At 42.5% G+C, this 16,946-nt stretch overlaps 1 protein-coding gene across 1 annotated transcript in view; it reads left to right on the forward strand.

The window, feature by feature from the left end:
- LOC119719705 (mucin-2-like) overlaps positions 1 to 16,946 on the forward strand; it is a 180,664-nt gene that overhangs the window by 64,249 nt on the left and 99,469 nt on the right. The window contains exons 32-38 of the mRNA XM_038189202.1: positions 686 to 729; positions 4,393 to 4,503; positions 4,998 to 5,157; positions 9,667 to 9,711; positions 10,533 to 10,583; positions 13,219 to 13,245; positions 13,558 to 13,769. Coding sequence (XP_038045130.1) covers positions 686 to 729; positions 4,393 to 4,503; positions 4,998 to 5,157; positions 9,667 to 9,711; positions 10,533 to 10,583; positions 13,219 to 13,245; positions 13,558 to 13,769 — 650 coding nt within the window. The remainder of the gene's footprint in view (positions 1 to 685; positions 730 to 4,392; positions 4,504 to 4,997; positions 5,158 to 9,666; positions 9,712 to 10,532; positions 10,584 to 13,218; positions 13,246 to 13,557; positions 13,770 to 16,946) is intronic.

The raw sequence follows: 16,946 nt of genomic DNA on the forward strand, positions 1-16,946 counted from the left end.
GAAAGAAAGATTTGTCACACAAAGTTACACAATTTGAGTGGGTAATTGTTACATTTATCAATACAGCAGATATTTTTAGGGAAGAACAATATAAAATCTTAGTAAAATGATGCTTTGAGACTTCAAAAAATACACCATTAGAATGAATTAAAAGAAGGAAAGTTTATCAAATAACGCGTTCATTTTGAGTCTAGCCAGGTAGAGCAAGTTACAGTGGAAGTTCATGTACTGTACAGTACTTGAACAACGGACTGGATTGGAGCTTAACTCCAATCCGAGATACCTCACATATGTTATCCATTCCCCTGAGGTTTGAGTTATATGGGATTTACTGTATGCAATATCTTTAACAACCTACTGCATATGTATCTCTCTATTCCAAGATGCCTGCACCATTCCTGCATCACGCATGAATAATGGGATAACTGCTGTACAGCGCATGGTTCATATTCCATTTTAACTGACTCTGCATTAAGTTTGCTTGAAGAAATACTTGTTATCCAACTCGCTAAATGCTAAACGATCGCTAAACGATTATTCGTTACTTCCCAAACAGCTGTGCGCTATAATTGGCCGTATGTAAATGAAGCGATGATATCATAGCTCAATAAAGTTTGTCACCTTGCCCATTACTTATTGTAATGTATTAAATTCATATGCGGGTTTTCAATTTGCCCCTCTCTAGAATGCACTGGATGCTTCTATGAAGTTGATGGGAGCTGCCATGAGGTAACACTGCCATTAATATCAGTATTGTCACAAGAATGTTACACACAGTTTTGCTTGATTTATTCTACTGCCCTTGTCAATACCTGTTGAGCATTATATGTGGAATTCTCACTACAGGGCACTAAGATTGATTTTGCACAGTACTTACTGCCCACCCACAATGATACATGTATCTTCTTTCCTCTTAGCCTTTGCTACAGAAAAGACGATACAGAATAGACGTGTTTTTAAGATCTCCTGCATTTTTGCGTTTTTCTTGTCATCTTCTTTAGCCATTAGTTATGCTACATTAATTGTAATTTTTTGTGTAATTTGGCAGGAAGATTTAACATAAAAGGTAGTATCTGATTCTCTATTCCCCTGCCTTGTCAAGAGGAGATGCGCCCGCCCAACCTTGGCAGCTCGCTTTCCCCATAATTGACAGTGGAGCAACACTTGCCCTACCTCGGGAATACATACTACCTCTTCCTGTGACCATTAACTTGTCAAGCAGAGCTGCATTTGAACGTGCACCCCCTTCACTGACAACCAGTTAGTTGTGGAGCACAGTTGTGCTTGCCATACTTTGGCAATTTGCAAACCCCATTGTGCTACTTTGGCTACATGGCATCAACCCACGTTATTCCTGCTATTTACCCCATTTACACATGCCCTGCCTCGGAAACTTGTACTTTGCTCTTTTGACATAACTGTTTTACTGTTACTGCATCATGTAATTTTTCACAAAAAGGGTTCCCTGATAGTTTCTGGGCATTCTATATAGGCATTCTCACCTTTAATTAAACAAGTCTTTATATGGTCCACACTTTGGGTTACTAATAATAATCACCTATATGTTTGCTTGTCTGCAACACTCAGACACAGAGGCATAGCCAATGGGGATAAGGGGGTTATTTGTACACTAGTGTGTGATATTGTGTGCTTGATCGTCAGATTTGAACAGCGCCCCCATAGGAAGAATGGTACCGCCCCCCCCCCCCCCCCCCCCCCCACACTTTTTGATTTTATGGACAAACTGTCTACATTTCAGCACTGATTTGCTGATTAAAAATTAAAAATTCATGGATCCGCCCCTGCATATTCGACTTACAACGGGGCATTGCTTACTTAATCCAGAGCGAATAGCCAATGTTTGTCGACCACACCAGCTCTTGCATGGCTATGGTTTCTTGGCCTTTTGGCAAGTCTATCAGAAGTAGTTCCATTGTATGTGTTTTCTGCTCCAGCTGCACCATCTTACCATCTTACCCATTTCTAATCTTGATCCCATCCAGTCTTCTGTCCGGCACCAGCCGGACAATATCAAACAAGGCCTCTCCTGCATCTAACCCCACCACAGTGACTGTCATGATGGAGGCCTCCATGTAGGGCTGGGGTGCAGTAATGGTCTTGTGGGGTACAGTTGTTGATTAAAATAATGTTCATTTAATACTCACACTGAAAGTGTTCACACTGATGTGGTGTGGCGTGCCATGAGAGGCAAAACAGTACAAAATTTGTGTCACCACAGTCTCTTACCAAGCATCAGGCTCATGGACTCCAGCAGAAGCTGATGGCCACATTAACATCCTGGACATGACAGTGATTTGTAATGTTTTTCACCATTTTCAACATGTGGTATTGGGCCAAACTATTCTTATGTGCTGCGACACCATGATTTTGGTCTTGTAAATTGATGTTTAGGATGGGACTCGGTCACCTGCAAGTTTCTGCTTTCTAACTTAACAGTTACTCCAGTGGTGCCATAGGGTTCCCACATTCATGGAAAAATCTTGGAAAATTGATATTCCAAGAAAAAAAGTCATGGAAAAGTCATGGAGCCCTGCACAACCAATACATGATGATGTGTTATATTTGGCCATGGCAGTCTTCCAATTTGCAGTCCAGTGTACTGTATACATGTACTTCCTTATTATGAGTGTATATGCTCAATGCACCATTGTGATGTTTTGTGGTAATGAGTGGTCTTGTATCTAACTAGAAGACTGTAAGGGAATGGTGTCCCGTGCCTCTAGAGCAGCAGGATCCCAAAATACAAATTGGTATTGGAAAGCCCGAAGTTTGGCCTGGACAAGTGAATTTCATTTAAAGATTTCTATGAGAACCCTGAGCAGCCAGCACACCGTCACTCTAATGGCACTTCATCTGGCAGACAACACAACAGCCAATGCACTGTCCCGGGGGTGGATCTGACCCACAGAATGGACTCCCCGTCCCCAGTCATACAGGTAATCTCTGCCCGAGTTGAACCTCCTTTGTCAGCCAGTTTGCAAGAGAATACAAATTTTGCTTCAAGTGTACTGTTCTCAATACACAGAGGGCCAGGCGTGTCAGACCCTCATCATCTCTGTACCATGTACCAGGCTGTTAGCCTTAATTATGCCTTCCCCAGATCTCTTTTCTCCCTCAAGTGCAGAAGAGGTGCCAGGTTCTACTTGTCGCCCTGTTCTGACCTCGCCAGCCAGTGTTTGAGGCTTGTCCGCCCCCTCATTCAAGTCTGTCAGACACACAACTGATCTCATCTCATCTGTCTCAGAGGACAAGCTTTGTTTCGCCTGTCCTTGTCCTTAAATGGTATTTACATGTGATGGCTGCAATCTGTGGTTACTGTCAGGCCGTGTTCGTCACTACAGATCTGCATCTCACCAAGGTAGCTCCACGAGCGCATCCAAGAGAGAGAGGGAGAGGACGAGAGTGTGTAATACACACGGTTTTTATAGCCTGGCTGCGGACATAACATGTAGCAGAGAATCCTAGCATGTGCGGATGTGCATAGGAGAACCAAGTCTACACTGCCTACCTAGCACCCTGTTTTGATGCCAACAGCACATAGCTGATTTTGCTACACTGTTAATAGCCGACATTTACCAATTGTCCTGACATCCTCCCCACCTCTTGGCAAAGTGCATGCCCACAAAGTTAGTGGTAAAGCTATCTTGTGAGCCTTTTTTAATGGCGTAAAACTTACAGACATCATACAAAGTGCATGATGATGTAAGTCTGCCAACATGTTCACAACCTGCTACCTCAAGGGATGGGCTGCAGTCCGAAGGCAAGACCCGTCGAGCAGCCCTTGTCCCACGGGCAGAGCAGCACAACTGGTGTGTTGTTTATTTAGCTAGGTGGGTGTTTTTACCAGTAGCGTGTATACTTCTTGCACCCCACTGGCCATCTTATACTCTTTCTTATCATATGCTTGAACCCACCTGCCTATAGTAATATTCTAGAAAGTGAGACCACCCTAACAGGTAAGTGCTAGCGAGTACTTACCCGTAAAGTTTCTCACTTCTGTTTGAGTGCACTTTCACTTTGTCGGACTGAAATATATGGCCAAGTTAAGATTTAGACTGAAAGTCATTAAATTAAATATGTCAAGTTCCTTCAAGTCTTTAAAAAATTTTTTTAATTGTAATCCTCTATTGGTTTTCATTATCTGTATAGGAATTTTTATCCGATGTGTAGGGCCTTATTAGAGCATTTTATTTATGATTAAGGCGCGTTATAAAAGTTGTACTATTATTGTTAAGTATTTCTATCTGAAATAGGAGTGACTTCCACTTTAAACCATCTGGTCTCTAGTTTAACTCTTTGCAAATAAGAAAGAAAAGACACTACTTTCAAAACTGTAGAAGCAATTGTTTATTTGTTGTTTCTCATTTGCAGGTCAATGAGACTTGGCATGATGACTGCAGCACGTGTACATGCCAGCAACGGACAAATGAACTGTACCTTCATTGCGTTAAAATCGAATGTGGGGAACTCATCTGCCCAGAAGTACATTAGACTTTTTATTTAATAAACCAAATACTTTGTCCTAGTCCAGTTACAAGACACCCTCTTTACATTTCATTACAGTGCCTTAGACAAGATTTTACCTCTAGGTTCCACAAATGTGCAGAACGAGTTTCACTAGCAGGAACATGAGTATTAACCTCTATGGCCCATTTAAATCCATGTCTATAATGTAATGGCAAAGACACACTCGGCCTCTCTTTTATGAATTTTGAAGGAGTGTTTAGCTTGATGAAGGTTTGTAAATTAAATAGGGCCTGATGCTGCTTAAATTCTGGGTGCAGAGTTGTTGGCAAATCAGCTTGTAATGTTACAAACACACAGTGATGCCCCAAATGACATTTTATTTCCTAACGTACTTTCTTGTGGATAATGTTCATATAGGATTACAAACTAGTACACTACACACGCACAAAGTGATGGCCCATGCACCATCCTATTTCATCCATATTCTCCGTTTAATCATTCTTCTGCAGGGTTACAAACTGGTACATGATCCGGGTGAATGCTGTCCAAAGTGTGTCAAGGATCCTTGTCCAGGCGAGTTTCTGTGCAACTCCACCTACTGTATCCCTATCGAGTGGAGGTGTGATGGGCAAGAGGACTGTGACGATGGTAGCGATGAAGAGGACTGTGGTAAGTTCACTTTAGAAGATTCAAAGCAGTTCAAAGCATTGAAAGGGCTACATTACACTCACCGTGTATCATAGGTCAATTCAATCTGGTGCTCCACAGCGCACCAAAATAATAGTATCAGGTGCAACTAAAGTCAACCCAAATAGATTTGTTTTAAGAAAGGTGAACTTGATGTATAAATCCATGTATTATAGAGTCATGAGTTGATTTAAATGACTGCAACAGTTGATCTTTAGCATGTTGTCACTCTTCGATGTTTTACAGGTCGAACTTAATTAAAAACTTAGGAATAATTGGGTTCCAGCATGACTCCGTACCACACCAGACTGATACAGGATTTTGAAATAATTGGATGCAGTGTTCAGGGTTCTCCCCACATACAAACTTGTGTATTGGCCCCATACGCTAGAATTCCAGCCCGATACAGAATTGCCAATTACGTTTTTCAACCCCCGATACACACTGTATAATTGACGATCGAGGACTGGTTAACTGCCAGGAGGGTGAGTTTGCTAGGTGTGCCTCGTTCCTGGACTGTTGACAGCCAGACGCTAACCTCCGCTCCAGTGTCAATTAGATTTTTGAACCACTCGATCAGTTATGTAAAATAGGCGACCCTCCTGATGACCAGCTGTGCTCGTCGCCTGTAGTGGCTGGTCTGTTTCCCTGGTCATTTGTACTGGGAGATAGCTGAAAGGTGCAAGGTGGGATGCATTTCTTTGCCTGCTTACCAAAACAGCAGTGGTAACCAGTTCTCGCCCGCTGCATGACGTTGAGCATTTGGACTAAGCGACTGACATTGAGGGTTGTCACGACTTTCTCGTCTGGGTTGATCTCATCCACGGTCAGATGTCAACTGCTGAACCTGCATCTGCAGTTGTTGCATTTGGGATGGTGGAGCATGGGGAGAAATGGAGGCAGCAGCAATAGAGGATACACATAGTACGGCCACTTCAACTATCTTGTCGGCAATATCTGCAAGCTGTTCAATGTTGACGGCATCACTGGTGGAGGCATAAATGAGTTGCACATTCTGAGGTAGGCGTTCAAGAAACAGCTGTTTCAGGATCTTCTCCTCGAGTTTACCATCGCCATGCATTTGTCTCATTCGGCGCAGCAGTTGGGAGGGTTTGCAGTCACCGAGCTCCTCGGAGATCAACAGTTGATGTAACTTCTTTTGTTCTGATGCAGAAGTACAACGAACCAGCTCGGCTTTTAAAATTTTGTTCCGTTCGGTCTCTGGTTGATCGATGAATAGATCTCGGACTTCCTGCGCAATCTCTGGCTGAAGAGATGCCACGACATAGGCAAACTTTGTCTCCAGTGTTGAGATACCTCTAGTAGCAAACTAGGCTTCCACTTGTGTAAACCACAGGGTCAGGTCGTTTGACCAGAAAGGGGGTAGTTTGAGACTAACGGCAGCAACTGGCATGACTAGAGGTGGGGGGGGGGGGGGACACGAGGTGGTGGGCGGTTCTTTAATGGAACTCATCAGTGCAGTGATTAAAAACAGTATTTAAAGTTTGATGATGAGAACAACAAGTTGATACAAATCACGTCAGGGTCACCAATGAAGAGGTTTTTAACCTGTATGATGATGTAAATTATAAACACTTACCAATCGTGTGTCAGAATCAATAAATACCTGGACTCCAGGGACTTTGAGTTCAATCATCAAGGTACAGCAAAGCGGTGTGAAAACTTCTCCCACGCTGGTGCATTGACCGTCAGCCTGCAGCTGAGTGTGAAATCTCTACACATGTGGTTCCAAGAAGTTCGTACAAAAAAAAACGGTCCAAAATCCTCGGCGAGCACAAGCCACAAAACTCACAGGATAACGGTCAATATTCACAAATGAAATGTAAAAGTTGTCGAAGTCTCAAAGAATAACTCGAGGGAAATTACTCAACAATCACAACGTGTCATTCATTTCCGAAGACTGATTGCAAACTGTTTAGAAGCCTGTAAAAGTCAGAGCATTTTTCCATGTACACTGCATTTAGGAAATCGTCCGGCATCCAGACTCCAAATGTTGTGTGCTGAGTACTTGGTGCGCATGCGTACAAGTTCCAAATAAGAATGTGCGGTATTTGTAAGGAATGTACAAATGTAATCAAGTTGCTACAGACCTTTCCTGAGACGACGAATTATACTCTAGACTTGGTTAAATTTGGGGTTTGCTTGGTCTGTGCAATATGTAGTGCATATGAGCTGTGTATACATCACGCATGCCATCATGCGGTGCCAGACCAACAAGTACAAATGTACATTTTATTCTCATGTGAGCTCAGAAAATCAGACTGGGTCATTCTACCGGGTGTTTAACACAGTATATGAGCTAATCTACCATGTCTACCAATTTGGGTAGCAGCCAATTACAACGCAGTATTTGAGGGAATCATTTTTCTTTATTCCTAATATGCTTTTTGTTTTTATTCCAGATTGCTTTGAGCAAATTAGCCCTAGCATGCAGGTATAAGCCCCCTGTGAAGCCACTGAAGTATATCTTTGTTTCTTGTGGTATGGTTTAGCCCACACGTATTTTCACTAAAGCTTCAGTTGCCTGTCTTCGACAAATCCTAGCTAGCTACACCCAGTTCAAATTTCTCTACATTTATCACTCTGATATGTCAACCAAGAAAGTGAAAATCAAGGATAAGTAGCAGGCTAAAGACATGCCTGGTCGTTTGAGACCTTCATCCTCAGCCTAATCAACCTTGCCTCGGGTTGAACAAGTGCATAATCTTCCAGCTGCTTCCCCGCCTTGGGCTGGTGAACTACTTGCAGAAGAAGTGGAAAGCGGGCCACCTCTCCTCAATTTCAGCACAGGCTCGGGAGTGTCTTCTTTCCATGCCCTGAGTGTCCAGAGCACCACAAACTAAACATGTGGTAAAAAGTAAAATAAGTCTGGACAGACCTCGTCTTGGGTCGTCTTTCTTCCCCGTTCAACAATGGAATTTTCCACCTGCAGCAAGCAGCGCTAGAGGGCAGCGGCAATTTAATGTGGCAGTGCCCTTGCCTCCGCCATATTGGCTGTGTCCGAACTCCGCACAACAGCGTGGCCACCTTACGCTCCCCAGCAGATGTAACATAGATATTAGGAAAATCCCTTTACCCCTGGATAACTCTCACTTCCTCCGCCAGCGAGTCCGTTCGTTTGGGTTGGTAGTTCCAGCTTTTGAGATGGTATGAATTTGGAATCTGTAAGTGTCGGAAGGCATGATCAGAGATTGGTGGCGACACAGAAACCACACCGGAACATTACAATCTAAGTGGTGTGGTTTTTTTTAACCCCCATCACAAAGCATCGGATATTTCAGTGACGGATAAAGTTCTTACCTGGTGGGAAGATCTGTGCTGAAACAAACTGGGACTTAAAGAGTTCGAAGAGCCCCAATCAAGTACCTGTTGAACAGGAACCATATACTACATTTCAAGGCTCCGGAATGACTAGGTCTGGTAAAGGCATCCTTCAAGTAAGCTCGAGCGTCTTTGGTTACTCATGATGACAAGAAGAAAAACTCTCATAATCACCTGCTGAAAGCAGCTTTGCCTCGTAACCATCTTTTTTATGCTTGGTGGATCTATTCTGCCCAGACTGTCGACACCCATGTACATGTATGGTTAATGATCATGTCACTTCAGCACTGATACTGCTTGGGTCTGCAAGCCAGAGTCTGGCTCTTACAAAACAGCATGCATTTAATGAACTGCTTTACAAAACATTTGAAAGACACAAACAAAATTTGCCATTGATGAGTCACCTTTTTGGTGGAAATTAGTCAAGGACATAAAGGATGCCTTGAAAGTAAATAAACTGGAATCTAAAGTGATCAAGACAGCAGCATCCACTGCAGGGTTGAACAAGATGAATAGGTTTCTCCTTATTATTTTGCAGTGAATACAATTTTTCCTGGCAACAACCCCTAACAACCCCCTACCAAGCCAGAATATGCAGCCGATAAGTCTGTATCCTCAAGTTGTGGCAAAGTCAGATCAGAGTGATATTTGTTTGATCAAAAATCAAACCTTTAGCAGAAGTTTTGGAGTTTCTCCATACATTGTTAAAAGACCGCACAAATGTCTGGCAGCACAGAGTGTGCAGACCTACTGCAAATATCTTGCACCACAGACTGCTTGAACCCACCACAAATGCCTTTGGTGTAGCAAATATGAAGTATTGCATTGTCGTAAAAGTGGTTGATTGTTCCTTAGTTGTAGACTAAATGGAGGTTCATTTGGGACAGGGATGGTGTTTCCAACTACATTTGATGTACTTTGAATATATCTGAAGAAAAAAAACTCATAAACATTGTTGTGTCCCATTACATATTCTTTAAAAAAAAAATTACTTCAGCCTTCGTCTTTTACATCCTAGGGGGACATAATGTTCTAATTGTAAATCCATCTCCTTTTTGTTTATTTTTGCTGGCCATGTTTGCGGTGATATCCATAAAAAGGCTTTTTTGGGCCATATAAATCAATATTTATCAATTGTTCCTAATGCAGCAACTACTGCACCACCGCCCACTACCGTTGCACCTACAACAATCGGTAAGTACCATTTATAATATATAAGTTTTATTCCTTAGGTTTCAAATATTACTAAAAGTGGTCAAGGAGCCTATCTATCAAGTTGTGGAAACTCTGATATTAAGAAATAGGTTGTTAACCACTCTTGTAGATGTTTCAAGACTTCCTTTAGGGCTTCCAACTTTCAAAAAGATTATACTTTATAAGGAAAATTTGTAGTGGACAAAAATAAGCATGGCAATTTTTATATGTAGTTTGAAATAGTGTTAATTTTCCCTGCTACAAAAAAAAATGTTTGAAAATTATATTGCTGTAGTCTCAGGAGAAATGATGACGTAACTGTCGAGCTAGGACCAGATTTGCTGGTGCCAAAGTGATCATATGATTTTGTGATCACTTGGGTATCATCACTGTTGTCCTGTGCAATACACAGGAAGGACCCCTTTTATAATTACCGCTCTGCTTTACTGGTATTATGGATGAAATTGATGGCTTTCTTTTAGCTTTGGAACAAAGATTTGAGGAATTGCTTTTGAGATTGCCGAGTACTCTGGCTCAGAGACCTGTACAAGACCTTTTGCCTCGGGAACTAGTCTGTCAACTTCCAATGCCGACGGGAGCTAATATCGACTGTCAACCCTCAAACCATGTTATATTTGTATATTATTTTGCAAAAAAATTAATTAATGCAGCCTTCAGCTTTTGCATGCTAGTGGAACATAATGTTGTTGTCGTAAATTTTAAATATTTCCTTTGTTTGCTTTTGCTGGCTTTGTTTGTGGTGATAACAAGTTTTCTTTGCCATATAAATCAATATTCATCAATGGTTCATCCTAATGCAGCCACCACCACACCACCGCCCACTGCAACATCACCCAGTTCCACAACAATCAGTAAGTACCATGAATAAAGTTAAAGTTTTTATTACCTAGTTCTCGAATTGTTTGTGGAAACAACATTGTGCATATTGAGAAATAGGTTGTTAACCGCTCTTATGTATGTTGACTTCCAAAAGGGCTTCTCATTTTCAAAAAGATTCTACTTTAAAAAAAATTGAAGTGGACAAAAAAGGGGGGTAACGTGGTTTAGTGATTGCTTCGGTATCATCACTGTTGTCCTGTGCAACACACAGGAAGGACCCCTTTACTTTATTTCTCTGCTTTACTGGTACATGTATTATGGAGGAAATTGATGGCTGTCTTTTAGCTTTGGAACAAAACTTTGAGGGTCTACTTCGTTCCACTTACCCTTTACCGGCAGGCCAATTCACTAAGCGTTTAATCGCACAATAATAATAACAGGTTTTTATATAGCGCTTTTGACTAAGATAAAAATGCTTTACATACCCCTGATCATTGGGACAATGAAACATTCCAAATACCATCTCAGCTCCCTGGGGAGTATACAGCTCGATGCAGCTTGTGAGGCACAAGGAAGCTTATACAATCACAATAACCATCTCTGTCCTCACAGGTACCCATTTTACTCCTTGGTGGGGAGAAGCAATGAGTGACAGAGTGCCTTGTCCAAGAGCATACGTACCTTAACCCAGGCTGGACTTGAACCCACAACCCGCAGAATTACCTGCAGACCACAAATTCAATGCCCCAGACCACGAGGCTGGGGCACTCCACAATAATATGCCTCTTGGTACCCACCCACAATGCCATACGGCATTGCCGCCATACTGAATCTGCCTCTTTTCTTGAGAAGAGACCGACTTCTTCTTGGGGCATGGTCGTTCCTGCCACAGCGGGCTTGGTCAGTAGCAGATGAGAACAAAGTTAATCCTTTCACAGCTAGGAAGCAACAGTTTTTTCCTTGGGCGTTTACTGCTTTCACATCAGTGGTCTTTGGTCAATAGTGGATAGAAACAGGGAGCATACACCGCTAGTGGCATATGTACCGGTACGTAATCCTATTCTAATAGGAATACGTCCAATTTGCCATGGTGGATTTTATTTTTACTCCTAGAACAGCCGTCTAACTATACCAGCACGTCAGACATGTGAGCGAGTGACGCAATTATTATTTTAATTACATTCCTGTGTGCAGTGGTTGTGTCACAACGCACCCATTTACAACGAAAGCAGACCTTGTTTTTAGTGCTTTTTTGTGGTGCTTCCAACCGAGTACAGTGTATTCCTTTCTATGGCCTTATGCAGCAAACAGGGGAATAGTCCCCCGATAAAATGGAACCCACAGCGGAGAGTGTGCGGACTGACGCCGCTATGGGTAAACAATTGCTGGAAAGTCCCAGCAAAGAAACCAACGAACACTAAAACAACTACCAGCTGTCCCAAACCAAAGAAAAAGATCACGGATAGCACGTGCACACCATGGAACCTGCTGGCTTATTGACCATAGTACCATCAAATGGATCAACCCAATCCTCCAAGGACACAAGGGGGAAATCCCGAGGTCCTGGCGGTAATTCCACGGCCCCTGTTCTACCAATGGACGATCTACCGCTGGCCCAACCATCCTTGAGCGGCATGGCATCTAGCTCAGATTTTGATCAGTGTTCTGGAGTTCAAGTGCTTAGTCTTTCAAGTACTCAGGGCGGTGTTGCAAGTTGTACCCCGAAGAAAGATAAGAAACACGCTAAAAAATACAAGCGTCGATACCGATTTTCATCGTCCTCTTCAGGCAACTCTTCCGATGGACATTCCTGTCATTTGCAGAAGAGAAAAGAGGTATCTACCAAGGTTTTCATGATAGCCTTTCAGACTATCAGTGACTCTATATCTGCTCTTGCTGCACAAAGAGCCCCACCAGTCTTTACCTCCCTTATGTGGAACAAAATCCAAAATACCCAAATCGGGAGAACACTTCCATGCCGAGGGTTCAAGATAATTCAGATATGTGCCTTCAACTTCAGGAGTTACACAGGAGGTGCATGAAATTCCTTATGCATCCATTTCAATCCAACCATCTTCGCAGTTCTCTGACAAGACCAAGAACAGTGCTGAAAACGTGGAGTGGAGTGATGCAAAACCAAACTACGAATCATCCTCGGACAAAACTTGTTTGGAGTCCGATGATTTTCCTGACCCAGGGGACCTGTCTCCCTTCATGATGCAACTCCGTCTGTTACAGAGGGAAATGGCCTGAGTATTGAAAATACCAACAGTGGATGAAGCCGGTCAGCCTGAAAGTAAATAGTTCAGGTGTAGAACAGGCTCCTCCCAAGCTTTAGCTCAGGACCCACTCTTTCCTTATTTACCATTGGACATGGTGTGCACTGAACGCATGAAGAAACTCGCGAGTGCAAAAATGGGGAGACCCTTTCGTGCAAGGAAAATGAAATACTACCAGATCGCCCAGGCAGAGTATGAGCATTTCCTAGTAGTACCACCCATTCCGATACGATCATTCAACCAGAACCGAGGGCTGTGGACATGCAGGGGGACTTCAACACAATTAGGGAGTCTCTTCAATGGGTACTTTTGATTGTGTCTCCCTTTGACGTAAGTTTTGTGTAACTAGATTTACTTTTTGCACTTTTTTTCTTTTTCTTTTTCGCAGAGGGAACACCACCACCTCCAAATCCGAGTGAGTACATTGATTGTTGCTTTTTTAATACATGCAATATTATGCAATCATGGGCCTTTCCTGTACATGGGCTATAAATGTAATGCAAGTTGTATTTTTCCTTTCAATTCATTTCTTTATTTAATGAAAAAAGGCATGTTGCATCCTATTTCTTCATGTCCTTTCATACAGAAATGTACCTCAGCCCTATTGAGGAGTTTGCTTTTATTTGTTCTACCACAGGTTTCATGATTAATACCCCTGATAGCACAGGTTTTCTCCTGCTTGTGGAAATGTATTCATCATATACACCCCTTCCTTTTTTTATGGTAGCTTGTCCGATGGGCCTGAAACCTGCTGACTGCAACATACCCTGTCAACAGCGTGCATGCATAGATGGTAACTGCTACAGGACTGAAGTAACTGATCCGATCAGCCAGATTACCATATGCTGTGATTGCATGCCTGGAACAGTGTATAACGGGACCGAGTGTGTACCACCGAAGGACTGCCCTTGTCTCGATGAAAATGGTCAACTCAGACAGGTAGGAAGGTGACAATTGTTACTGGAACCAACAAATGAATATTGAAGACATTTTTCACTTGCATTTTCATAACAATAAATAACATCCAGTGGAAAGAGCAAACTTCATTCTTCAGTTTGGCAAATGCTCACTTTGACAATTTCTTATGCAGATACAGTGTTATTCATGGGGAAAATTGTAGGTGTCCTGTTGATTTTCATTTCACAAGATTTTGATAGAGTCACATTTTCTCATCAGTCGTTTTGTCTTGGGCATTCATCCCCATCACGCCTTTGATTAAAACAAAGATTATGATATGTTTTCAAATACATGATATATTTTAAAGGACCAAAGCAAAGATTATTCCCCCGCCAAAAAAAATATTTTACATGAGCTGCCATTTTGTATGCAACGTTTCAGGTCTCCGAATAAATGAGGAAGTAGTTGTACTTGAGGGTTCTACTGCACTCTACTTACCAGTAGAGTATTACTACATTTTCATTATTCCCTAGAGGGCGCCAGCAATACACTAAGATTTATTGCCCACAGTACCTTGCGGCCCGCTCACCATACTTCTCTTTTCTCTTAGTGACGTTTCGTGAAAGATGTTTATTTGCAGAGCTCTTGCTTTGCAAAATTTTCAAAGTCTTTCCTCAGCCATTTATATAGCTAAGTTCATAGCTTTATTCTACTATTTGTCTTCTGTTGTTGTTTCTACAAGTTGAGTAAGTTTTGGTACTATTTTGGTCAGTTTTTCTTGGTGTTTCTTTGGTCGTTACGAGTACATTTCTGGAGTGAGTCCTTGCACAGCATAGGTTGCCAGTCCCTCACTCCTGTTAAGCGGTTCTTGCGGTACCAGACCGTGTGCCTGACATTTTGCACAGGTTGCAAGTAGCTCACGCCGTACCCATCTAGCAAGGCTTCGCACAGGTTGCAGGCTGCTCGCTTCCCACATTCACATGACCACTTCTTAAAGTGAGGCTTAGTACAGGCTGCAAGTAGCTCACGTCGTACTGAGCAAGTGGGGCTTCACACAGGTTTCTGTGTGGTGGGGGGGGGGGGGGGGGGAGTATCATACGAGTTGCAAGCCACTAACCCACTACTAACCATAAAGCTATATTAAATTACTAGAGTGCTAACTCGCCATTCTGCACGCGGAGACGCTTTGAAGCCATCCTGGGTGTAAACATTTTGAATTCATTTGCGTGTTTGTAGAACATAATGAAATTAGATGGATTGAATTTTGAAAGTGTACTCTACATGCAACGCGGAAGTAGAACACCGCAAACAACTTAAGCGCATCATTGATGGTTAAAAAAAACGTGACGGCAAAAAGCATCTGCAGCGAATACATGCATACATTGCGCTGTTTGCGTAGAGCAAAATGACACGCTCATTTGCTGATTGTGCGTTTCGGTTTTGAGCATATTGGCTTTGATAACGCAATGGTATGGAATACAAACGCAGATATGCAAATAGCCGTACAAAAGCCATACAAAATTTCTAGGTCTCCATAGGTTTGTGCACAAACATGGATGCGCCCAGCAGGCATTACTTTGTACACAAAGTTAGCGCTCTTGTAATTTAATATAGCTCTATGCTACTAACCGACCCATCAGTGTGATATTCGCTACTTAGCCAATCCCTCACGTTGCACTGACTATTTGGAGTCTTTGTCTTCAAAATGACTAAGGTTATTTACCTGGCACTACCGTGTTATAACCGGCAGTTTTTGCTGTACCAAACAAGTGAGACTTTATGCGGGGCAAGTGTTGCATGAGTTGCAAGCCACTTTCCCCTTACCTAGGTCACCATCCAATAAGCGTGATAATTTCGAACATGAAGAAGACTCGAGTATGCCAGCTTCCATGGCCATGCTCTATCGCTTGGTACAACGAGACATGACACATGTATTGGAGTTTTCTGAACCTGTACAGGGTGTTTCAATAAAAAGGAAACCCAACTTTGAAGAACCAGTATGGACAGACTAAGTGTTTACTGGCTTTAAAACTGGTATCATCTGAAAGCGTAATCTCTATCCTTTTCAATGATACCTTGTTTACATTTTTAGGGTCATGCTTCACTGAGCGCCACTGTCATGAGATTTGGATGCAAAATTGCACTTGGTTCACTTTCATGTCAAACACAATAGACATGGTGTGCATGAGAATAAGTATTCAAGAAGAAGAAAAGAAACCAAAAAACAAGTCAGGTTGGCTTCAAACTGGATTTTATTGTTTGCCATGAATTTCTCGTTTTGCCCAAGCCATGTTCAAAACAATGTTCCCATTTTCCCGAGGATTAACATTCAAGCCATTTCACAGACATTTCCGTAACAAAATGCACACTGTGCCCAGTGGGTTTTTTTTTTTTATGAAAGTGAACCAACTGCATTTTTGCATCCAGTTTTCAAAACAATGATGCTCATTGATGCATGACTCAGAAAACACGGTACCATTGAAAACCAGAGAGATGACACTTTCAGATGATACCAGTTTTATAGCCTGTAAACATATCATCTGTCCATACTCATTCTTTGAGGTTGGGTTTCTTTTTTTTTTTTAAACACCTTTTAAACGACTAATGGCTCCTGACTCGCTAGTCACTCCCAATCCCACCCCAATGGTTCCCTGCGATCTTGTTTGCTTACAACAGATTCATTCTGTGTTTGACAAACCCAAACTGCATCTTCATATTCACCACTTGAGTTTCCTTCCCAACATACAAGACTTCCCAGTATCTTACCAAGCCCATACCATTGCTGGTTAAGTGCGTGATAAACTGGCCTCTGATTCTGGTCATCGGGCTTTGACTACATTCTTGTTCCCAGACGCTGCACAGAACCGTAACAAGAAGACGCTCCAAAACATTGATGGTGCCACTCATTTGGCTATAACCTCAGGGGTTCCATTCAACGTTCTTCCTGACACCCAAGAAGAACACAGGGTTGTGGCGCCCGATCTTAAATCTACGGCCCTTCAACCGCTTCATAAGACCCCACCATTTCGCATGGGCACTCTCATGGTTGTCATCGACTCTCTGCAGTTCCCTTGCCAGGCCGCCTCCCATGATCTCACGGATGCATATCTGCACATTCCAATCCATGTAGACCACACCAGGTTCCTTCGATTTGCCTACGAAGGTACCACATACGAATTCTAAGCCCTTCTTTTTGGCTTGTCCACGGCCCCTCGGGTC

Source organism: Patiria miniata, unplaced genomic scaffold, assembly GCF_015706575.1.
Source record: "Patiria miniata isolate m_02_andy unplaced genomic scaffold, ASM1570657v1 HiC_scaffold_8, whole genome shotgun sequence".
NCBI lineage: Eukaryota > Metazoa > Echinodermata > Asteroidea > Valvatida > Asterinidae > Patiria > Patiria miniata.